Source organism: Lithobates pipiens, unplaced genomic scaffold (genome assembly GCF_037356315.1).
Source record: "Lithobates pipiens isolate NorthernLeopardFrog02 unplaced genomic scaffold, aLitPip1_a1.2 Scaffold_28, whole genome shotgun sequence".
NCBI classification, from domain to species: domain Eukaryota; kingdom Metazoa; phylum Chordata; class Amphibia; order Anura; family Ranidae; genus Lithobates; species Lithobates pipiens.
In genome coordinates this window covers 27,474,624-27,500,756 of record NW_027507789.1, presented here as the reverse complement: position 1 = coordinate 27,500,756, position 26,133 = coordinate 27,474,624, and the positions used below count along the sequence as shown (strand labels likewise).

Here is a 26,133-nt window from a genome sequence, read left to right as displayed (position 1 = left end):
TTAAACTGGGTTTACTCTCGCTTTAAGATTAAAGGCCAAGTTTGTTTGGTTTTTCTCTTGAAAGACTCTCTAGTTCTGTAAAAAGTATGGCACGTATCAGCATGGAAAGGGACCTCTATGCTTGCAGACCTCAAACAGTAGGGGTACACATGTGTCAGCCTCATGATAAGGCAACATGGTTAAAAAATTTTTTTCATCTAAACACATTAAAAAAAAAAACACAGAAGACCCACCTGGTGGTATCTGGACCTTTGATGGAATCCTAAAATCCAAACACACAAGTTGTCAGCTAAGTAGCATTTAAATCATTTTCAGTCCTACAGAAAATAAGGACATAGTCATAGTGAATGTAATCTGAAAATTTAATTCTTCTCCTACCCATTTGAAAAAAAAAAAATGTTTTTAAAGATCTTCCAACATTTGAACACTTTTGTTGCCATATTACCAGAGAAAGCGTTAACCAGGTTTCTCGCATTCATGAAAGTCCCAATTGACATTATTAAAATGCATCGAGCTGAGCAACCTGTGAACACTACGGTGTTGAACGTCGGATGTAATTGTTCTTTTGAACAAACGATATGACAGTGAAAACGTCCTTTGAGATTATCTTTTCCTCTCAAGCAGCAGCGTTTGCCTGTGGTTATAGAAAAGGCTTTGTGATTAAATCAATCGAACATGAAATGGCAGCAATCATTTCAAGAGTAATGCATTCTCCAGCTGCTAATTAAATGTTGATCTGGTTATTCAGTTACTGTTACAAAAAAGGGTAGATAGGTAACGATGGTGATATTCATCTACAGTAAGCGTCTCGACACCACATCTAATTTCTCATAATCAATTGCATATACACTATGGGGGGTTATTTACGAAAGGCAAATCCACTTTGCACTGAAAGTGCACTTGGAATTGCAGTCGCCCTAAATCTAAGGGGTAGATCTGAAATAAGTGGAAGTGGATTTTATCATCCAATCATGTACAAGCTAAAATGCTGTTTTTTTATTTTCCTTGCATGCCCCCCTCGCATCTACAGCGACTTCACTTTCAAGTGCACTTGCAGTACAAAGTGGATTTTCCTTTAGTAAATAACCCCCATATTACCAAAAGTATTTTGACGACTGCCTTTACACGCACATGAATTTTAACCCCCTTGGCGGAGTTCCCGAGTCTGGCTCGGGGTGGAAGTTTTGTACCAAAAGTGGTAACCCTCGAGCCAGACTCGGGACCGCACCGCTGAATGCAGGAGGAGGTTACTTACCTTCTCCCCTGGATCCAGCGATGTCCCTGCGCTGTACGAGCGGCTCGTCCTCCGCTCGATTCATCACAGAGCCAAGCTCCGTTCCCTGCGAGTGTTGCGACGCATGGGGACGGAGATCAGCGCCAAATTCAAAAAGTGAAACACACAGTATACATACAGTATAATGTAATCTTACAGATTACATTGCTGTATGTAATTATTTCACATCCCCTTTGTCCCTAGTGGTCTGCCCAGTGTCCTGCATGCAGTTTTATAATATAAAAACTGTTCTTTATGCCTGGAAACTGGAGATTGTCCATAGCAACCAAAACTGTCCCTTTACATCAAAAATGATTTTAGACCAGCTAGAAAACAGCGATAATAAATTAGAATCACTCGCAGAATTGAGCGATAGCGATTTGTGGGGAGATCCGTCATCAAATATTGAAAAGTAATGACAGGGACAATTCTGCAACTGAGCAAATTTCAGTGTTTTTGATTTAATTACATTATTGAATAATTTTCATTATTGTTATATTATTATTTGGTATAATTATTTATAGTTATTTATTGTATTATAATTTATGATTTCATTTTTCAAACTTTATCATACCCGGGATGTCTGCTAGACTCTGGTTTGGACAGATTTAAGTGAGTTATTCCTAAGAATTACAGGACTACAATATAAAACGCCAAATTTTCATGCAAAATAATTGTACCGCTTTCAGCACCTAAAATCCGAAATAATCGTACCGCCAGGGAGGTTAATGGCATCCCAATCTTAGTCTGTAGGGTTCAATATTGAGTTGGCCCACCCTTTGCAGCTATAACAGCTTCAACTCTTTAGGAAAGGCTGTCCACAAGGTTTAGGAGTGTGTCTATGGGAATGTTTGACCATTCTTCCAGAAGCGCATTTGTGAGGTCAGGCACTGATGTTGGATGAGAAAGCCTGGCTCGCAGTCTCCGCTCTATTTCATCACAATGATGTTCTATTGGGTTGAGGTCAGGGCTCTGTGGAGGCCAGTTAAGTTCCTCCACCCCAAACTCGCTCATCCATGTCTTTATGGAGCTTGCTTTGTGCACTGGTCCAAATCATTTGGTGGAGGGGGGATTATGGTGTGGGGTTGTTTTTTAGGGGTTGGTTAGTTCAGTGAAGGGAACTCTTAAGGCGTCTGCATACCAAGACATTTTGGACTATTTCATGCTCCCTACTTTGTGGGAACAGTTTTGGGATGGTCCTTTCCTGTTCCAACATGACTGCACACCAGTGCACAAAGCAAGGTCCATAAAGACATGGATGAGCGAGTTTGGGGTGAAGGAACTTGACTGGCCTGCACAGTGAACTAGTCCAAAATGTCTTGGTATGCTGGCACCTTAAGAGTTCCCTTGACTGGAACTAAGGGGCCAAACCCAACCCCTGAAAAACAACCCCAGATAGCAACCAGATAGAACACCTTTGGGATGAATTAGAGCGGAGACTGCGAGCCAGGCCTAATCATCCACATAAGTGCCTGACCTCGCAAATGCACTTCTGGAAGAATGGTCAAACATTCCCACAGACACACTCCTAAACCTTGTGGACAGTCTTCTGAGAAGAGTTGAAGCTGTTATATCTGCAAAGGGTGGGCCAATGCAATATTGAACCCAACAGACTAAGACTGGGATGCCATTAAAGTTCATGTGCCTGTAAAGCCAGGCATCCCAATACTTTTGGTAATATAGTGTATATATATGGGACATTTTGGATGTGAAAATAAATTATGATACCATTACAAAATAAAAGCCATAATACAACTCTCTTAATTCATTGCAAATGTATAACATCAGATATAAAAAAGCAGGCTTGTTCAACAGGTACAACAACAAATATACCTATATAACCTGATGGTTTGTTATAGGTGATACCTTCAATTTTGGAGTCCCTGTTTGTGCTAGACTAAAGTGAACCTGTGCGTTCCTTGAATGCTGGAATCTGGTATGGAAATGTGAGTCTCTCTGGTCATCTTCTATAATTCCCGGGGAGCCCCAACACAGACATTTTTAAATATATATTTAATAACATTTTAAGAGATCTTGTGGTTTCCTCACCCTACACAAGAGCATTTACTGCACTAGGCATATGGCTTGATGTACTTGGACCCCCGCTATGCTTTCAAAACACCAGCTACACTGGGTGGATCTCTTGGCAATTACCTACTTTCGCTAGTGGTTAATGTTATTTTGTTTGTTTTATCAATTACCACACTCTGGCCCCCTGATGAAAACTCTTGGAGAATTGAAACGATGTGGGGCTTATTCGTATCATTGAGGCATTTGCAACTGCTATTAAACATTTTTGTCTTTTTGGTATGGTAAAAAAGCCACCTGCAAGCCACCGTTATAATGTGCTTGCGCATGGCAGCCCATTATGAAATACTTACCTTAGAAAGAAGCCCTCCAGCGGCGCACTGTCCCAGCTGACAGGGCTTCCATCTTCATTGGTCTTCATTTTGGGTTTGTGGCCTCCGGCTGTACGAATGGCTGGGGCTGGGTACGCCGTCCCTTCGGAGCACATGCGCCAGTGACGTCACCAGCTGCATCCCATGGGAATATCTGCTAAACAGAACAGGTTTAGGAGATATACACACTGTACCAGGCTTACCTGTAGGTACAAGTTTAAAATGGAATGTTACTACCACATTATAAGGATTTAAAAGAAACATAGAAAAGTGACGGCAGAAAAAGATTGAGTAGTCCATCGGATCTGCCCATTTTTTTTGGTAGGGGGGTATTGTTTTAAATTTTTTTGGTTTTGTTTTTCATTAACTTTATTGTCTAAGTATAGATCTATGTTTGCTGGTAGTTTATTCCAAGCATTCAACTACCCTTTCAGTAAAATAATACTATCTAATAAACATTGTAATCATTTTTAATTTTTATCTGTCATAGCTGTGTTACGTGCCAAAAAAATCCCAACCTACAGTCATAATTACTTTTGTTCTATATGAGACACTATCTTATCAACTGGACCAGACTACTATTTCAAAACACCAGGCCACAGCTGATGAGCTGTCCTAGGGAAATTAGACTGCAAGCTCCTCTGGGGTGGAGTCTAATGTTCATAGCTAATTGTTGCATGTAGCTCACTAGTACAGTGTAGTATAGTGGAACCTTGGTTTATGTGTAACGTGGTTAACGAGCATTTTGAAAGATGAGCAACTTTTTTTTTCTTTTTTATTCTGACTCGGTTTGCAAGTGTTGTCTCGCAAAACGAGCAGAATTCAAGCTAATGGCCGTTGCAGTACCGCATTTGGCCAGAGGTGCGGGGGCGTCGGGGACACTCGGAACGGTTCGGAGCTGTCTGGAAATAGTCGGAATGACTCGAAAATACTCCGTTCCTAAGTCTTTCCGAGCTGTCCTTGCGTATTTCCAAGGCTCTCCGGTGCCCCCCCCCCACCTCTGGCCACATGCAGTATTGCATGTAATAGAAGTCAAAGCGGAACAAATTATCTTCGCTTCCATTGACTTCTATGGGTAAACTCGCTTTGATATGCGAGTGCTTTGGATTACAAGCATTCTCCTGGAACGTATTATGCTCGCAATCCAAGGTTCCACTGTGTACTGTATATAAATGAAGTATAAGGTAACCACATAATAAATAACATGTAAAAAAATGACCAAAATCCATAAGTGCAACCCAGTCTAATGTTAATATTCTTCTAATGCCCTGTACACACGGTCATTCCGACCACAAAATCCATCGGATTTTTTTTCAACGGATTTTGTCCTAAACTTGTGTTGCATACACACGGTCAGACAAAGTTGTCGGAAAATCCAATGGTTGGGAATGAGGTGACGTTCGTTGCGTACGACGGAACTACATAGAGTCTAGTAGTCAATAGCTTTGGTCTCGTAATTTAATCTGAGCATGCGTGGCACTTTGTCCATCGGAATTCTCTACAAACGATTGGAAAAAGTCCGATTGGATTTTGCTGTTGGAAAATTTGAGATCCAGCTCTCAAACTTTTTCCGTCGGAATTTCAGATGGAAAAAGTCCGATAGAGCCCACCCACGATCAAAATTTGGAAACAACATAATCCGATCGGACCTTTTCCATCGGAATTTCCGACCGTGTGTACAGCGCATAACACTGTTGATCCAAAGGAAGCAAATACATAATACTTTATTTTTCTAGTAACCGTGGCAAGTTGTAATGATTTATGATCACAGAATACACATCCACTATTGTAGCAGCATTTTTTTTTTTTTTTTAATAAAATGTTTGTTTTATACAAAAAAAAAAACAGACTTAAAAGTGCTAGGTTTAATAAGTTTAACGTTAATTTATAAAAGTTGACACTTTGCAGGTACAAATCGCACTTTAGACAAATAGAATTACATTTATCCACCTAGATACACTGTAAATATAACGATTAAAAAAAAAAAATCTACAAGTACCACCAGTACATTCACCGCAGCACATAAGTACTGACTTCCGATGTCTGCATTTAGTTCATAGTCACCGACTGAATCAAATTGCAAATTCATTCTCACCTTTATTGTCTATAAGAAATACAAAAGCATTGAAAGTATCATTCCTGCATCTTATCAAGGGATTCCTTAGTATTCAACTCAGCGCTGAAATGCATTGATGATGATGTCACACCCTACTCTCACTCTTGTTAATAAATTAATAAATTAACAGATCTGGTTCTTATGTGAAAAAAAATAGCAATAATTATTTAGAGACTTTCAGACAAAATGTAAAATGTTATTTCCTTGGGGTGGATACTGCCATGTGTGTTATTGACTGACACTTTAAACAAGCGGCTAGCAGGCTTTCTAACAAGCGTTGAGTAGCGCTGAAGCCTGCTAGCAGCTTGTTTCAATTAAAAGTCAGCACTCCTACCGGTATTAGGATGTGTGTTTAGCCATGCCAAAGTGGAGCTGAATGGCGCTTTAAAGTGTATGGCAGGATAAAATAATGAAAAAAAAATCATATGCAGTACAGCACACTCTAATACATGCACATATCCCCATGTTTCGTCCCTTTGAAGGCTCCTTACGTGCAAAAAAATGCTTCTTGATCTGCCAGAAATGCTCTCAGAACCTAGGCACGGCTGTCGGCTGGGGTTCATTTACTAAAGGCAAATAGACTGCACTTTCCAAGTGTAGTTGCACTCTGCAAGGGCATTTGCTCCAGAGCTTAGTAAATGAGGGGAAGCTCCTCTGACTTCCATTATTCAATTTCGTGCAAGAAAAATGCTGTTTTGTTTCATTTTCCTTGCTTGTTACATAATAAGGTTGAATAGAAACAATAGTCAATTCAGTGGGTGTGTGTGTGTGTGTTCATATCAAAAATCATATCCCTGTATACTGTGCTCGCCAAGATGCTCATCTTATGCCCCGTACACACGATCGGACTTTCCGACAACAAAACCATGGATTTTTGTTCGAAGGTTGTTGGCTCCAACTTGTCTTGCATACACACGGTCACAGAAATGTTGGCCAACAATTACGAACCTGGGAACGCGGTGACGTACAAGACGTACGACGAGCCGATAAAAAGGAAGTTCAATAATCAGTGCGCCACCCTTTGGGCTCGTTCTGCTTGATTCTGAGCTTTTGTGCGACGGACTTGTCTACACACGATCGGAAAGTCCGACAACCAAGTTTTGTTGGCAGAAAATTTGAGAACTTGCTAGCCAACATTTGTTGGAGGAAAGTCCGACAACAAATGTTCGATGGAGCATACACACAGTCGGGCTTTCAGCCAACAAGCTCACATCCAACATTTCCTGTCGGAAAATCCGACCGTGTGTTCGCGGCATAAGAGTTTTTTGAAGCTACTATCAATACTTCTGGCTGACGCCACCGAATGTGGAAGTGAGTTCCACATCCTTACTGTCTTGACAGTGAAAAACCCCCTACGCAATTTGAGGTTAAACCACTTCAATCTCATCGAGTGGCCCCACGTCTTCTTATACTCCCTGAAACTGAATACAGTAAAACCTTGGATTGCAAGCATACTTTTTTTGCAGAAACATGCTTGTAATCCAAAGCACTCATATATCAAAGCGAATTTCCCCATAAGAAATCATGGAAACTCAGATGATTCGTTCCACAACCATTTATTCATAGGTCCTTCAGTTTATGGTCCATATAAAAGGATTGTAGCAATGTGATTGTGTTGGTTGTGTAACCATAAAATGTCCATCCACAAATGGAAGCCTCCACAAGGGGATTAGAAGTAAAATCCAGCAGGAGCTACAGAGTATAAAAGAGAAGAGAGGCGCCTCTAAGTGTAGCAATATGGTTACATTTAATGATGGTACAACATTTAGCAATGGAAAACAGAGGAACGCCGCGCTTGACAAAAGAAATTAAACAAAAAACTAAAGAAAGAAGCAGCAACCCAAATGTTAGACTACATTTGGCATAAGAGAAAAAAGGAGTGGGTTGCGCTACAAAAAATAACTGAACTAAAAAAATTAAAAAAATATACCCATGTGAAACAACTCACAAAAAAGTTTGAACTTAGTGGTGTATTTGTCGCATGCCGGAAAGGGATTAGAATGCGACAAAAAAGGACTATCTAATAAAGATAGAAAATACTAAGTCAGTAAAAATAGCAGATACTTCTTAGTGTGGTTATACAAAGAATACCCTTAATAGGAGTGAATAATCCAATAAATGTGGAATAATGCAAGCAAAACTCTGCTAACAAAACCCAAACGTATAAAAAGAATATATTACACCAATGATACCTAAAGATTGAAATCGTATTGGGTATCAGAAAGTATATGTGGTGAAAATAAAAATACCTTAAGTAATATTCATATAAGGTGAACCTGCAAAAAAACAATATAACATCCAAAAATCTGTTGTCTTAAAACAATAGTGAAACAATGTGACATCCAATGGTCCGTTATCTCATAACATTAGTGAAACATGAATATGGAAATTGTTTGAGAACATAATGAGAATGGAACAATGTTCAAAAAGTCCATATACAGTCTCTATTTGCAAGGTTTCCCACAGTGAAGTGGTGACAGTAGAAATATCCAACACGAACGTGACTTGTGCTCAGCCTCCACCAATGATATTATTGCCGCTTACCAGAAACGAATGGTTCCTTATTACAGAGAACCATATAAAGCAGTTGACTGATTCCCCAGTCCTACACGGATGAAATGTAAGGGACTTTAGAGCCCGCTCGTCTCTCGATACACTCCCGTTCGTGGATTTACATAAAAGGCAATGAGACTCACAATAGTGTAAAACCCAAATATAACTTTAATCGAACGTAAGAGACAAAATGCGCACTTACAGAAATGAAGATTAAAACGATCGTTACAGCAAAACCGAGCCGGCCGGTCTCGGTTAGCGCCCGTTACACCGAAAACATACAACACGAGATGGTGGCGTCAGGACGTCGCTCCTCCTCCCTACGCGTTTCGTCACGATAGGACGTGGTCACCCCGTGACCACGTCCTATCGTGACGAAACGCGTAGGGAGGAGGAGCGACGTCCTGACGCCACCATCTCGTGTTGTATGTTTTCGGTGTAACGGGCGCTAACCGAGACCGGCCGGCTCGGTTTTGCTGTAACGATCGTTTTAATCTTCATTTCTGTAAGTGCGCATTTTGTCTCTTACGTTCGATTAAAGTTATATTTGGGTTTTACACTATTGTGAGTCTCATTGCCTTTTATGTAAATCCACGAACGGGAGTGTATCGAGAGACGAGCGGGCTCTAAAGTCCCTTACATTTCATCCGTGTAGGACTGGGGAATCAGTCAACTGCTTTATATGGTTCTCTGTAATAAGGAACCATTCGTTTCTGGTAAGCGGCAATAATATCATTGGTGGAGGCTGAGCACAAGTCACGTTCGTGTTGGATATTTCTACTGTCACCACTTCACTGTGGGAAACCTTGCAAATAGAGACTGTATATGGACTTTTTGAACATTGTTCCATTCTCATTATGTTCTCAAACAATTTCCATATTCATGTTTCACTAATGTTATGAGATAACGGACCATTGGATGTCACATTGTTTCACTATTGTTTTAAGACAACAGATTTTTGGATGTTATATTGTTTTTTTGCAGGTTCACCTTATATGAATATTACTTAAGGTATTTTTATTTTCACCACATATACTTTCTGATACCCAATACAATTTCAATCTTTAGGTATCATTGGTGTAATATATTCTTTTTATACGTTTGGGTTTTGTTAGCAGAGTTTTGCTTGCATTATTCCACATTTATTGGATTATTCACTCCTATTAAGGGTATTCTTTGTATAACCACACTAAGAAGTATCTGCTATTTTTACTGACTTAGTATTTTCTATCTTTATTAGATAGTCCTTTTTTGTTGCATTCTAATCCCTTTCCGGCATGCGACAAATACACCACTAAGTTCAAACTTTTTTGTGAGTTGTTTCACATGGGTATATTTTTTTAATTTTTTTAGTTCAGTTATTTTTTGTAGCGCAACCCACTCCTTTTTTCTCACAACATTTAGCAAGTCACATGGTTTATGATTAAAAAGGGTAATCTAAGTATGCAGGCATCTGGGGTAAAGATGTCCACATAGACCATCCCCCGCACCGCCGTCTCTCACCGCTGTCAGTCCGCAATCGTGACCGGGAAGACTACCCTGAAAGCGAGGCTTGAAGCGCTCGTGGGGCGCAGCGTGGAAGGGCTGATGTTGATGGTGGTGCGGAGGACGGTCTATGTAGACAGCTTTACCCCGGATGCCTGCATACTTAGATGTTCCTGTTTTAATCAATGTAAGTTGCTAAATGTTGTATGTTCATTAAATGTAACCATATTGCTACACTTAGAGGCGCCTCTCTTCTCTTTTATACTCAGTTCTGACATGACGCTACTTGTATATCAAGACATCGCTTGTAGATCAAGTCCAAATGTATTAAAAAATGTTGCTCATCTTGCAAAACGCTCCCAAACCAAGGTTTTACTGCACCTTTCTCCCTATGCTGGGCTCACCATTGAGGTATTTGCATGTGATTGGGTATTCTCTGCAAAACGAAGCTTCACCTCATTATTATTATATTACAGGTTTCATATAGCGCCAACAGTTTGCGCAGCGCTTTACAACATGAGGGCAGATTTTACTAAGCTCTGGAGCAAAATGCCCAGTCTATTTGCCTTTAGTAAATCAACATTGTAGCATTTTTATGGACTGAGTGGTGTAAACCCTGCCCAGTTTTCTTTCGCTAAGCTACTAAAACCCTCCCATTCTCCTGTTCTCTACAACATAGACAATTTTTTTTTCTGTAGTCCAAATAAGGAACTAGGAGTACTAATTAGACTTTGAGGTAACACAGGAAATATATACAGGACAGCTCTGAATTTCTGACATAATCAACAGGAATTTTTTACACTTATTGAAATGATATTACGAAACATTTTTCAGCTGTATATTTAACAGACAGAAGAAGCTCATGGCCTGTTCTACAAGGGCTTCGGCTTGATTAAGAGCAATGTGAACAGCAAGCTTTTACATAGCAGAGCTTCCAGCAAGCTTTGTGGAAGCTTCTAAAGTACCATTTGACTCCAATTTTGTAAATGCCGAACATAGATCCTAATGGGCGTGGCCGATTGCCACTTTAAAGAAGCTGCTAGCAGGCTTTGGCAGGCATTCAGGCCGGGTTCACACTATAACCCACTGTGGATCGCACAGGAATGCTGTGCATCCCTGTTCCCCGTTTCAGGGACAAATCAGGGCCGATTCTATGCCTGAATTCAGCCCCGAAACTGAGCTAAAGACGCACGGCGTTTCTGTGCAGTGAGCTCCGCAGCCACAACCGAGATATGTGAACCGGCTCCATAGGGAGCCAGTCACATTCTCCTGCTATGCGACTTGGATGCGGGGAAACCTGCATCTAATTCGCATAGGTGTGAACCCGGCCTCAAAAAGCTTCTGTAAGTGCTGAAGCCTGCTGGCAGCTTGTTTAAAGTGGCAGTCAGCACTCCCATTAGGATAGGACAAGGATATGCAATTAGTGGACCTCCAGCTGTTGCAGAACTACAAGTCCCATGATGCATAGCGAGACTCTGACAGCCACAAGCATGACACCCAGAGGCAAAAGCATGATGGGACCCAATCCCTGGGATAGGTGTTCAACGTTTACAAACTGGAGTTGAATGTAACTTTAACCGCTTCAGTCCCGGAAGATTTTACCCCCTTCCTGACCAGAGCACTTTTTGTGATTCGGCACTGCGCCGTTTTAACTGAGAATTGCGCGGTCCTGCGAAGCTGTACCCAAACAAAATTTACATCCCTTTTTTCTCACAAATAGAGCTTTCTTTTGGTGGTATTTGATCACCTCTGCAATTTTTATTGTTTGCGCTAAAAACAAAAAAGAGCGACAATTTTGAAAAAAAAAGCTATAATTTTTACTTTTTGCTATAATAAATATCCCCCAAAAATATATAAAAAATTTCATTTTTTCCTCAGTTTAGGCCGATACGTATTCTTCTACATATTTTTGGTAAAAAAAATAAAAGAAATCACAATAAGCGTATTGATTGGTTTGCGCAAAAGTTATAGCGTCTACAAAATAGGGGATAATTTTATGGCATTTTTATTATTATTTTCTTTTTTTTTTTCTAGAAATGGTGGCGATCTGCAAATTTTATAGTCACTGCGACATTATGGTGGACACATCAGACACTTTTGACACTGGGACCATTGTCATTTATACAGCGTTCAGTGCTATAAAAATGCACTGATTACCGTGTTAAGGACACTGACAGGGAAGGGGTTAAACACTAGGGAGCAATCAAGGGGTAACGTGTGTCCTAGGGAGTGATTCTAACTGTGGGGGGGAGGGGCTACAACTGACATGACAGCGATCACTGCTCCCAATGACAGGGAGCAGTGATCTGTCATGTCACTAGACAGAACAGGGAAATTCCTTGTTTACATAGGCATCTCCCCGTTCTGCAGCTCCGTGACACGATTGCCGTGATACCGGCGGGCATTTGGTCGGCAGGTCCCGGGGGCATGGTCCCGCTGGACGCGGCGCGTGCTAGCCCCAAAAAAATTTAAGGGGATGTACAGCTACGCCCATTTGCCCACCACTGCCATTGTGCCGACGTATATTGGCGCGCGGGGGTCAGCAGGTGGTTAAAAGCTACAACAAAGTTTGCTGAAAGCTCTGCAAATGCTTTGTAAAAGCTTGCTGTTCACACTGCTCTTATACAGGCTGAAGCCTGGTTTACATACTCTATAAAGGTTTCAAAAAAGCTTCTTAAAGTATAACTAATGGCAAAACGTTTTATTTTTATATCTGTACAAAAATGTTTTATATTTCATTTCTATTTTTAAGTGAATGAGTTGTTTTACAATGTGACTGTTTACAACCACTTTAAGTGATCCTATTATTTTGCTACATTATTTGTCTATGTTGTGCTACTATTTTGCATCATCATTGATTATATATATATATATATATATATATATATATATATATATATATATATATATATATATATATATATATATATATATATATTCTCTATTACTAGCATAATTTTTTTGTGCAAATGAACAATAATCACATTTCCTTTTAAGAAATTATACATCAGGTTAATCTAATGTTCCCTCCTAGTGCTAAATATTATCTGTACAGCTATTATTATAGCATAAATTCATATGCAGTTTATCATACCGTAACATCGCTTACTATTTTACAAAGGGCTTGACTAAAGGATTTTTCCACTTTTAGAAAAAGTGATTTCAGCCTTTTGCTGTCGTCTAGCGTTTTATTCTATAATGCTTGCCATACATTAGTATTTTGTCAGAGACTTTTTATTTTCAAAACAATTTATTAAACAGTTATTAGGGTCGAACTGATGATCAAATTTGACTATAGTGATGAAAATATTTGAAGCAGCAGAATAGAAAGTATTTTTTTATTTTTTTGAACAAGCAAAATTCTGACGATAAATGTGCTTTTGGTTAGAGAAAATATATATTGGGGTCGATTTACTAAAACTGGAGAAGTACAAAATCTGAGCATAGGCGTGCGCAGGGAGTGTGCCGGGTGTGCCTGGGCACACCCTAATCACTAAAAGGGTTGAGTTACTAAAACCAGAGAGTGCAAAATCTGAGGCAGCTCTGCATAGTAGCCAATCAGCTACTAACTTTGTAGACGCATACTTGGTGGGCTTTCACACATGGGTTTGGATCCTGCTCCGAACACACCCAAGCTCATCACTGCTTGTATGTTTATCATTTAGGCCTCATGCACACTGAAACATTTTTGACGTTTTTACAGCAGCTGTTTTTGGCTGTAATAAATACAAAGAATTACCGCTCTAAGGTAATGACTTCTCCCAAAACATCTGTCTCCACAATCCCACAGGGTGCTGGCTCTGTTTGCAACAGGAACTGAAGTAGAAAAGATGTAGCTGGATAGCCGCACTCCAAATTATTCAACTTTATTTTAAAAATGTAATTAAAATCATAGCATCTAGGCTGGTAAACAGACTAACTGCACAGCCGCTGACATGTTTCACACTTTGACTGCTATGACTAAGCACCGTGTTCGGTGTGAAACATGTCAGCGGCTGTGCAGTTAGTTTGTTTACCAGCCTAGATGCTATGATTTTAATTACATTTTTGAAATAAAGTTGAATATTTTCGGAGTGCGGCTATCCAGCTACATCTTTTCTACTTCTGTTTTTGGCTGTAGACGTCAATAAACTCTCCATCATGTTATCCTTTGTGTCCATGCACACATAGGCTGTTATCAGCAGTTTTTGGCAGTGGCATTTTTGAGTAGTAAAAAAAACCCAAAACTAGTGGGTTCTGAGAGACGTTTTTCAGCTGTAAAAATGCTCTAATGCTGATAAACGTTGATAAACGCTCAAAAACCGTCGCTCTCCAGCAGTTTTTAACATTTTTGATCCATTAAAAAAAAAGAATTGTTAAAAAAAAAAAAAAAAAAAAAAAAGGATGCGGAAAAATGCTAAAAGCCGCTAATAAACGCAAAAAAAACGCTATTGCGAAAACGTTGAAAAAAGTTGAAAAACTCACTGCAAAGCTACTGCCATTTTTATAACGTTATTGTAACATCCAGTGTGCATGAGGCCTTAAAAAGAGATCTTGGCTTTATCTTATTTAGTTTATACGCAAAAACTGTACAGTAAGGCTCCATGCAAACGGCCTTTTTTTGGCGTTTGGGTGTTTTCTTTTTAACAGCCCATAAACTCCACCCTATGTTATCCTATGTGTTCATGCACACATAGACGTTTTTTAAACTTTTATCAGCAGTGGCGTTTATGGGATGTTTTTTTGAACACCATAAAATCGAGGTTCAGGAGTCGTTTTTTTCTGACCACAAAAAATGACAAAACGCTCATAAACGCTGATGAACGTCAATAAATGCTGAAGCAGCGTCACCAGCGTTTTTTAACTTTTTTTGATCCATTGGAAAAAAAAATTTAAAAAGAGAACACTAACACGGAAAAATGCTAATAAACGCGACTGCAAAAAAAACGTTAAAAACAATTGAAAGACTCACTGCAAAGCTACTGGCGTTTTAACGTTTAACGTAAAATAACGTATAACGTTATTTTAACGCCCAGTGTGCATGGAACCTCAATGCAGGTGATTTGGTTAGTTAGTGCCCCTCTATCCCTAACAGGATGTTAGAGAGGGGCTATAGATTTCATGGAACTGGCTTGTGTGTTCTCTTTTTGTGGCCTGCATCCTCCATCCTGCTATGTAGCAAAGTAACTTTTCTCAGTCACTATTGGAGTGTACTGCAGACGTGGAGCCGCTGCAGGCAAATCAAAGTACCCGAATGTCGCTGCTTACTTCAGGTTTCCCAGCACCCGCTTTGATTGCACACAGCAGAAGAGTGTCAACAAGTCCCAGCCAAGAGCTCTTGTGTTGGTCAACAACACAGAGCTCTGTACAGAGGGAGCAATCTGTCAGTTTCTCAACCCTGCATAGCAGGGCTGAGAAACAGAGATCTTTTAGTAAAAGCAGCACACATTACACATAGTTAAAGGGGTTGTAAATGTTCGTGTTTTTTTCACCTTAATGCATCCTATGCATTAAGGTGAAAAAACACCTGTCAGTGACCAACCCCCCAGCCCCCCCCCCCCCCCCCGTTTAACTTACCTGCCCCTAGAACTTGACCCCCAGGGACGTGCTGTCTCTCTGTCCAGGGTCCTCAGCCGTTGATTGGATAGATTGATAGCAGCGCAGCGATTGGCTCCAGATGCTGTCAATCAAATCCAATAACGTGAGCGCTGGGGGGGACGGGGCCGAGTCCTGTATTCAGCCTCTATGGACGCCAAATGCTGGACTCGGGAGCGAGCCCGCAAGGTAACCCCCCCAGGAGAGCGCTTCTCCTAGGGGGTTAACTGATGTGGGGAGGAGCCATGAGAGCCGCCGAGGGACCCCAGAAGAGCAGGTTTGGGGCCACTCTGTGCAAAACGAGCTGCACAGTGGAGGCAAGTATGATGTGTTTGTTATATTAAAATATATTTGTTTAAAAAAAAATAAAAAAAACCTTTAGTGTCACTTTAAGTACATATTTAACCCCTTGACCGCCCTAGATGTTAACCCCTTCCCAGTCATTGTCATTAGTACAGTGACAGTGTAAAGTATTACCACTGATCTCTGTATTATTGTCACTGGTGATGTCAGTAACAGTTAGTTCACCCAGCGTCAGATAGCGTCAGTCCCGTTATAAGTCGTTGACTACCACCAATAGCAGTATTAAAAAAAAATTAAATTCCAGTATATATCCCATAGTTTGTAGGCGCTATAATGCAAACCAGTCAATATACACTTATTGGGATTTTTTTTATCAAAATCATGTAGCAGAATACATTTTGGATATGTTTTATAGCAAAAAGTAAAAAACATTGATCATAAAAAAATTAAAAAAAAACAGTGGTGATCGAATACCACCAAAAGAAAGCTCCATTTGTGTGAAAAAAAATTACATCAATTTGGGTACAGCGATGTATGACTGCGCAATTGCCAGTTAAAATAGCGTAGGGTCGTATTGCAAAAAATGGCCCGGTCATGAAGGGGGTGAAATCTTTAGGGGCTGAAGGACGAGGGGCTACCTACATTTCTTGAGATTCCCCTCTAGGATCTATCAGCAGCAGCAAAGAACAATGTATAAAGAGGCAGGGAGGCTGGAGGCCACAGTGGACAAAACACACCGAAATTTGGCATTTGATAAAGCATGCAGAGGCAATGACACAGATGTCCTTTACGTTACCAATGTCCATGCACTAAATAGGAGTTTGGAATAGTGGACTGCATACGCACATTAAAATAGCAGATTGGAGCACAATAACTAGATCAACGACCAATCACGCTACATTTTGAACTCTGAAATCCTTCACAATTTAAAATGTCTGGTCACCCCTTATTTAATTTCCCCAGTGTTTGGGTACTATGAGTGTACTCACTTAGTAGCATAAGAGAAACCTCTTTCTTCCTCATTTGCAACACTTTGATTTCAGGGTAAAGAGGCAGTTGTCCACAAGGTGTAAATCTAATGCCATGATGTAACCAAAACCTCCGTCCGCATACAGAACATAATGGCCTTAGGCAAAGTAGCTGACTATCACTATCTATTGCAAGAATATATTACACAGGAAGGACAATTTTATGGGATAAAAACTAAAATACTGACTATCTGAATTCTGTTGAACCTCACTCATACCAAATATTACGACAATATTCTCCATTTTATAAGCCTCCTCAGTTGTTTTACACTCTTGAACACTTCTGTCTCATACGAGCAAAATCCCAAGAAGATGAAGGTTTCCAAGACCCCCCCCCCCCCCCAACATCCAGCTGGTCCAATTGACTAAAGCAGATTCAGTCTCACCAATGTTCTCGCTGTCCTCCAACTCTCAAGCAAATAAACTCCTTTGATTTGCCACCAGCGCTGTCTGGCTCTCTCTCCTTTTTGCCCTTTTATTCCGTTGTCGAATTTTCCAGCACAGAGCACTCGAGCAGACCAGGAGAAGTCCAAAAGATAGTAGGACCAGCCCAAAAACAGAGATTATTGATCCGTGAGAGTTGAAGCTGTAAGCCACTGCAGTGACAACAACTCCCACTATAAGAATAACCACTCCAAAAGGTATTGTGCAGCGATAGCAAGAGAGCTCAGCTCCACCCGTCGCAGCAGTTAGCTGGTTTTCATTGACTCTCGGAACTGTTATAATTACACAGTCATTGCGTTTCTCCATTATCATGGGATCTGAAGCCTTTGGCGGGCCCAAGATGTCTTTAATTGGCTGCTCCACCATTTTGTTGCAGGAAAGTCTTAAACGATCTCTTAGAAAGCTTCGGTATTGGGTCCAAATTCTCTAAAGCTGCATAAATACATGAAAGGTGTTTAGAAACAAGATGCGAATACATGTTTGCAGTAATTAGATAAATATAAAAAAAACAACAACTAAAATACAAACAGGCCTACAAAATAAAATAACTTAAATCTAAGCCAAAGGTACACAACAATCAAAGGAACTGGCAGCTTGACAAGTTAAAATCCAATCTTCTTATTTGAAAATGATGTTGGGTTAAAATACTAGGAATGAAACGTGTGACGCATTTCAGCCTGTGCAGGGCTTAGTCATATAATGACTAATGCCGTGTACACACGGTCGGACTTTCCGGCAGAAAAAGTCAGACAGAATAATTTCATTGGATATTCCGATCGTATGAGGGCTTCACCTGACTTCTTTTTTCAAAAATTCAGACGGACCTAGAAATAGAACGTTTTAAATCTTTCCAACGGAATCAGTTCCTATTGGGAAAACCGTTCATCTTTATGCTGTTCCCAAAAATGACGCAAGGGCAGCTATTGGCTACTGGCTATTGAAATTCCTTTTTCTAGTCCCGTCATTCGTCATCGAACGGACTTTGGTGTGATTGTGTGTAGGCAAGTCCGTTTCAGCAGAACTCCGTTGGAAAGACCGTTAGAGCTTATTCTGATGGAAAAACCGGTCGTGTGTATAGGCACAGGCTGAAACGCGTCAACTGATTTGTTCCTGGTATTTTACCCCAACATCGTTTTCAATAAAGAAGATTTTAACCTGTCGAACTGCCGGCTCCTTTGACTCTTGTGTACCGTTGGCTTCCACAGGCTTTAAACAGGGCGCTGGCAGATTATTTAACCTCTGTTTTGATATCTAAGCTAAAAACCTTTTTTTCTTTTTGTAAACTACAGTTGGACATATATGGATCAAAATTCAGTCAGTTCACCAAGGACCTGCTAAATTTCGAACCATGTATGGCCGCCCCAGTTCAACAGAGCAGGAATGTTGTAAAAACTTTGTCAAAGCCCCTGTACACGCGGTCGGAGATTTCCACAAACAAATCCGTCGGATTTTGCCTGTCGGATTTTGTCCGTCGGATCTTGTTCGAAACTGTTGCATACACATGGTCGGACAAAGTTGGCGAAAAATCTGATCTTTCAGAATGTGATGACGTAATTTCGTTACGATGGGACTACATTCAGGCTAGTAGCCAATAGCTTTGATGTAGGAATTTGATCTGAGCATGCGTGGAACTTGGTCCGATCAAAATTCTCTACACATGATCGGAGTATGTCCGACCAGCCCAGTTGGTCGGGAAATATTTCCAACATGTTGGAAAATTGGGTCCGACGGATATTCCGACGGAATCAGTCCGATGCATACCACACACAGTCGGATTATCCGACGACACGGTCCGATAGGACACATTCCGACGGATTCTCCGACCGTGTGTACAAGGGCAAAGAGTGGCTGCATCTAATTAACTGCAACCACTGATCAGTGTATTTTGACAGCAGAAAGTTACGCTGCCAGAATACAATGTTCCAGCGGGAAGGTTTTCTTCTACCTACCTCACTTGTGTGGAAGGAGGAATCAGTTGTTTTTCTTTCGATCAGCCCTCTAGCTGACTGATTAAAAAAAAAAAGGGAGTCATCTATGGACAGCTTAAATCTGTATCCCAAGTGGGTAGATTTACCTTTATTTCCCGTCTCGTAGTCACAAGATGAGAGGACACCTTTCTGCTAGACAATTATCGCTGTTCTGATAACAACTTTACATTTTTAGAATTCCCTTCACTTTCCATTATGATGATCGTGGTCACTAGGACACCTGGAGGGAGTGAATATCCTCAGTGAGGACACAGATAGCAATTAAAATATGACTCTCCACTGTTTCAAAAAATATGTTGGCTTTCAAAAGACTTCTATGAACTTTCACAAATGTGTAGTTAGAACAAAGCAATAGCTGCAAAATTAGGTTAAAAGTAACTGTTGCCATTATTCTTCTGGAAAATAATTGAAAGCAAGTCATATGTATTGTGGGAAAACATTGCATCCACTTTACTACTTTACTAAATATATTACTATTCAATACTCCAAAAATGTGCAAAGTTTATCTTCAATGTAATCAAAATTGCTTTGCATAAACCAACTTATAATTCATGATAAGTGGCCCCAACAGACTGAGGGGTTGACTTGCTAATACTAAAGAGTCCAAAATCTGGTGCAGCTCCAGTCCAAAAAAAATAAAAACTTAAGAGCTTTAAGCGCTAAATTAACCCTAGAAATTTGTATATGATAATGGTTAGATAAAAAAAAAAGAAAAAAAGACAGAGAGACTACTCTAACAAAAAAAAACCCTTGGGATGGAGCTATCAAAATCGAGTATTACTGCTAAAAACTGATAATGAGAGGCATTTTATCAGCTTGCAGATGAAACATACAGTATTGCATAAAAGTGAGTACACCCCTCACGTTTTTGTAAATATTTTATTCTATCTTTTCATGTGACAACACTGAAGAAATTACAATTACTCAAGTAATGAGTGTACAGCTTGTATAACAGTAAATATTTTCTGTCCCCTCAAAATAATTCTTCTTTGCCATGAGGTGACACGTTGAACTTCCAGTGACCATGAGAGAGTGAGAGAGAGAACACCAAATTTAACACACCTGCTCCCCTTTCATACCTGAGACCTTGTAGCACTAACGAGTCACATGAAACCGGGGAGAAAAAATGGCTAATTGGGCCCAATTTGGACATTTTCACTTAGGGGTGTACTCACTTTTGTTGCCAGCGGTTTAGACATTATTAGCTGTGTGTTCAGTTATTTTGAGAGGACAGCAAATTTACATTGTTATACAAGCTGTACACTCACTACTTTACATTGCAGACAAGTGTCATTTTTTCAGTGTTGTCAAATGTGAGGGGCGTACTCTCTTTTGTGAGATGTGAGATGTACTGTACACTACTGATTCTTTGCAACTTGGTAGTAGCTGCCAACTGTGGCGTAACTAGAACCTTCAGGGCCCCGATGCAAGAAGCCATCAAGGGCCCCCCTGAACCCCAGCCAGGGCCCTTCCCTCCGAGTCCGGCAGTGGAACTCCAGGGCGTGGTCACAGGTATGACCTTTGTGAGCCCTGTAGTTCCACTACTGGCATCAGTAGTTTTTTTTATTATTTTATTTTTTATTTTTAGGTGCCCCATTGGGGGACTTTCCCTAGGCAGGATGGGGTCCCCGTCCCCAGAAGAGATGAGGCCCTTTTCTCCAGGGCAGATGAAGTTACTGCCCCCAGGTGAGATGGGGGTCCCTGTCCCCACGTGAGAAGGGGCCCCTGTCCCCAGGGGGAGATGGAGGGGGTAAGTAATGGTGTGTGGGGGATGGGGTCCTCTCACTCACCATGACCAAGCTGCAGGCCACGCACTCATCCATGTTGGCCTGGGCTCCATCCAGTGTGCTGGTTGGGTGATCAGCATATCTCCCAGAAAGACCTTTCATCATCTGTGTATGACTGGGGAGGAGGGGGGCTGGCAGACAAGCCTGCAGTGTCCTCCGGTGAGCCGGCTCTCATAGGGCTGCACTGCATCTGTGTGCTTAAAGTTTTGTTTACCCGGGAGAAGTATGCAGTGCAGTCTGGGCCGGACTCGGGGGAGGGGGGGGGGCGGGACTCTGGCTGGGGAGAACAGACATCGGACTGAGCGGCAATGCATGGAGCAGGAGAGGGGTACTCTGAGGAGCTGGCCGAGGACACAGGTCATGTGGGGAATGCACAACTAAAGAGCAGCCAGTGCGATAGTTGAGCATGGAGCTCTGCTAGTCACCCTCCACCTCCAGCCACCCGTGTGCATGGTGCACTGGTACCCCTAGCTGCCTATGCTGCTGCCGGCCATATGTAGAGGGGGCTGCATGGGCCCCCTGCAGCACAGGGCCAAGTTTCGGTCGCGACTGCTGCACCCCCTATAGTTACGCCCCTGGCTGCCAATATGATTGTGAATATGCAAAAATATAACCTCAGCATTACTCAGCATGATCATAATGTAATTACTATGTATTTGAAACTTAATCTAGTTAAAGCCTCCTTTGTTTCATATGCATTAGAAATTTGCTTAAAAAACTATATGAATTTTTTTTTTCCCATGCAGTGGGGCTTTGCCTGCTCATTTTGTTTAGGGGCGCACCAACAGGCTATACTTACCTGATCCTCTGAAAACCTCCCCCGATGTCCAGACTATTCCTGCCACCCTCACGTCTAGAGCCGGTTTCTGAGCGTAATGATGTCAGGAACCGTCCATTCACAAGATCACTAGCATGCGGGGTAAGGAGCAGGAGTAGCGGGTACCAGTCTTGCGCTCAGAAGATCGGTGAATTAGGTAAGTATATCTGCACTCTGAAATCCCCAAGATAAAAACGAGCAGTCAAAGTGGTTGTAAAGCCTTTAAGGTGCATTAAGGTGAAAAACCTTCAGCTCCTCCCCAGGTCCCCTCTTTTTCTTACCTGAGCCCGATCTGATCCAGCAATGTGCAATGAGCACATCGGCTCCAGGTGCTGTCCCTCTTCTCATTGGACAGATTGATAGCAGCGGGAGCCATTGGCTATCAATCAAAAGCTATGACACAGGAGCGGGGGGCAGGGCCGAGTCCCACTGTCTGTGTCAATGGATGCAGCAGCAGGACTCAGGAGCGAGTCTGCAAAGGTGCCCCCAGAAAAGCAGCTTTCCGTGGGGGGCACCCGATGAAGAGAAGGGGTCTGAAGACCAACGGTGGGGACCCCATTTTGGGAACCCCAAAAGAGGAGGATTGGTGCTGCTCTGTGCAAAACAATTGCACAGAGCAGGTAAGTATAGGAATATTTACCCATGCAGTACCGGCATAGCCCCACTGCATAGGAGAAAATGTTTTTGCCCAGAGTTCTTCTTTAACAGCTGCACAAACATGATAAATAATAAAAGTGTTCTTACAAAACATTCATTCTCTGATCGCAACCAATCAGGATCTTTGCTTCATGCTCATATCTGCACTGCACAAACCACAGCTAAAAGCTGATTGGTATATCAGGGCATAAAACATAAAAGTTTTTTGTGAGGGCAAATTCACAGATTCATCCATAAGGCCCTAAGCGCTCTATTGGGCTTCTGTAAAAATAGTTTAAAAAAGGTTTACTGAAATATATTAGTTGTATTAACATGTATATATAGCTAGAACATTTTCTTTTAGGTCTGGTTAGATAGGGATAATAGCGATAAAATCCCAATTAGTTAATTTTTTTGCTGCCTGTGTTCCTTTGGGGAGATTTCCTTTCACTTGCTGTCCTAGAGACAAAACATAAAGGGGTTGATTTACTAAACGCAAATAGACTGTGCACTCTGCAAAGTGCAGTTGCTCCAGAGCTTAGTAAATTAGGTAGATCTTCACTTTACAAAGGATACCCAATAGCGCGCAAGAAAAATTTAGAAAACAGCATTTTTGCTTGCACACGATTGGATGATGGAAGTTGCTCATTTACTAAGTTCTGGAGCAACTGCAAGTGCACAGTCTATTTGCCTTTAGTAAATCCACCTCAAAGTAATCAGAAATGTCTACAAAGAGAGTGGTATTTTAGTCACCAGAACAGGTGCCCCTATTGGAAGATTTATTGTCACCTACTTGTTCTAGTGATACCTTGGACCTCTCATCACTTTCTGTCTTGGCGATAATCATCACAATGGAGTTGATTTATTGCATTTTTCATATCCTGTACACCAGGGGTCATCCCTTCAAATTACAGTTCCATTCCGGTATAGTGGAACTGATAGACTATTACAATTCTTAACTATTTAAATAGCGTTTTCTCTAATTTAGCCTTACTAGCCCTAAAAATTTATGATAGCAGTATGTTGCATTCCTGGAAGTTAAAAAGTAAAGAAGATCATTGGAATTCTGTCTTCTTCATCATATTCCTAATAGTCAACATATTTAGAATAGCTGCAGGTCACAGAAATAAAATGATGATTGGAAAAAGTTAAGTTAAATAATAATAAAAAAAATTATTATTTTTTTGTATATGTTATAACAGAAATAGGAAATATAGAGCACTCCTTTATAATTAGGTATTTTAGGTCACTTTAGTTATCTAATATAAGAATGGAGATACATAAGAGATAGATAGACATAAACATGAATAGCCACACACATATTAAGCTGAAAGTAATATTAAAATGTTAGCTCTGTGATTCATCCCCTCTTGGCCGACTACTACTTATTTTTCTTGCAGCCATGAGTCATGTAATTATATTATTATTATTAAGGGTACTTAATATAGAGCCGTCAATTTACGCAGCGCTTCTCACACACACACATTATATATATATATATATATATATATATATATATATATATATATTCACATACATACACATATACTATATATATATATATATATATATATATATATATTCACATACATACACATATACTATATATATATATATGCGTGTGTGTCTGTGTGTATGTGTGTGTATATATATATATATATATATATATATATATATATATATATGTAGTACATTCACATCTAAAGTAATTATTATTGTCACTTGTATATAATGATAAGATTTAATAAACTACTTAGGAAAAATAATATAGCAATGCAACATATACACTACAGCAAAAAATGCACTAAAATATACACTACAGCAAAAATGCACTAAAATATACACTACAGCAAAAGATCATAATAATCTTTGATTAAATAAAAATATATCTGCTGAAATGATTGAGTTACCAAACATTAAAAAATAAAGCACTCATGCCTAGAAACATACTTTATCCTAACAATAAACTACAGGTTTTAAAAATATTATATTTATATATTTTTTTATGCAATCGTCTTCTTTAATATATATTGAAAAGCGGCATCATTTCAGCCAATTTGTTTTTCTCTAAATCTCTGCACGGAAAATGCCAGCAGTCTTTTAATACCAAGTGCAACAATTCTGATTTACAAGCAAGCATTAAAATTTGAACCTACCGTGAAAATCTATAATCCATGGTATGACAAATCCCCAGAGTGTTCAATCAACAAAACATGGATTTTGACTCAGTCGAGTTTTGCGTTTAGCAGGAAATATTCAGAGTGTGCCTGCTGGCTTTGAATAGCAGTCTGCAGCTTGGAGCTGAGTTACAGATGACACATCGTTAGCTCCAAGGTTTTCTATGGAAAGAAAAAAAATTGGGAGGCAAATCAGAAGAGAGTGAATAGGCGTCTGTTTGCAGTTATAACTGGGCTGTACAGAGGAGAAAGGGGCCAGGCTTTGGGGGGGGATCTGCCTTCACAACTCCTTTAAGACCTAATTTCTTAGAAAAAAATGTGTTTTCCAGCTACATTGTCACCTGGTAGCATAATATACTGGTTTGCATTTAAAGGCCGTATCCTTTATGGTTTTTCCTAGGTATTTCCTAAGAAGCTCAACTCCAGCCAAACCTTGAAGCAGAACTTAAACTGGTTCTAAAGTCATAAGATTGTTTTCATCTTAATACATTCTATGCAGTAAGATAAAAAAACGTCGGTGTGCAGCAACCCTTCTCAGCCCCCCTAACACTTACCTGAGCCCATCTTAATCAACCGATGTTGCACGAGCCTCATTGGCTAATACAGCAGCGACTCCCACTGCTGTCAGTCAAAGTCCATGAGCCAATGAGGAGAGAGGGGGGGGGGAGCGGGGCCAAGACAAGGATCCAGTGTGAAAGCTCCCAAGGGCTTTCACACTGGAGCGGTGCTTTGGCAGAGAGTCAGGAAAAGTCCTGTCAGCAGCTTCTTTTTAGTGGTGAAGGAGCGGTGTGTGTTTACCGCTCCTCCCCTGCTACTGCCCATTGAAATCAAAGGAGCAGCGCGGCTATACCACTGGCAAGATGCTGCTATTGTGACGCATTGCGGGTGGTTTTAACCCTTTCTCGGCTGCTAGCAGGGGTTAAAGGCACCCTGCTAGCAGCCGAATGCACCGCAAATCCGATGGTAAAAGTTTCACCGCCGACACTATGGGCGGTACTGTGTGAAAGGGGTCTAAGTAAAAGCAGTTATGGTATCTGTATAGTTATAACTGTACAAACCCTACATTAGAAAGTTCCTATAACATAGTATGCTCATAATTACTTTTACTCCCCAAAAAATGAGTTTGTAAACACCCCCCAAAGGCAGAATTACTGTTTTTCCTAAGTTTGTTTATTTATTTTCTTTGGACCCCGTTCATCAACTGATGTTCTGGCCTGGGCTATAATGATATGAGCCTGGTCCTATAGCCTCCTGGGATACTGTCATCACATCTCCCAGGAGGCTGCAGGATCAGGCACATGGAGTGGAATGGAGGGTGGGCAAAGGGCGGGCACAGGGCGAGCACATTAGTAGCTGGCTACTTGCACCTGGAAGAGGCAGCCAGCTGAAGAGAGCCAAGATGGAGGTGTGAGACCCAGTATATATGCCACCCAAATAGTAGAACACAGCGTGACAGCACTTGATTTTCTGGGCAGGATGAATATGTATTTTGGAGAAAATCCCGGAATAGGGTGGGGGTTCGGTACTGCTTTAGGATTTAGAAAAAAAAATTG

General features: G+C 40.7%; 1 protein-coding gene across 3 annotated transcripts; it reads right to left on the bottom strand.

The window, feature by feature from the left end:
• Window positions 1-24,779, bottom strand: TMEM100 (transmembrane protein 100). Of its 3 annotated transcripts, XM_077458938.1 has the most exons (4): window positions 24,560-24,779; window positions 19,250-19,383; window positions 17,118-17,607; window positions 1-634 (listed from the first exon to the last, which is right to left on the bottom strand). In XM_077458938.1, the coding sequence occupies exon 3, from the start codon at window positions 17,539-17,541 to the stop codon at window positions 17,143-17,145; it is 399 nt and encodes a 132-aa protein (XP_077315064.1). In that variant the 5' UTR covers window positions 17,542-17,607; window positions 19,250-19,383; window positions 24,560-24,779; the 3' UTR covers window positions 1-634; window positions 17,118-17,142. The 3 variants fall into 3 exon arrangements, with proteins under 3 accessions (XP_077315064.1, XP_077315062.1, XP_077315065.1); XM_077458936.1 differs by lacking the exon at window positions 1-634 and having other exon boundaries at window positions 16,102-17,607; XM_077458939.1 differs by lacking the exons at window positions 1-634; window positions 19,250-19,383 and having other exon boundaries at window positions 16,102-17,607.
• Window positions 24,780-26,133: the final 1,354 nt, after the last annotated feature.

What these genes read in the sequence shown, in the direction of transcription:
- TMEM100 (XM_077458938.1), bottom strand. Translation starts at nt 17,541, where the DNA reads ATGGTGGAGCAGCCAATTAAAGACATCTTGGGCCCGCCAAAGGCTTCA.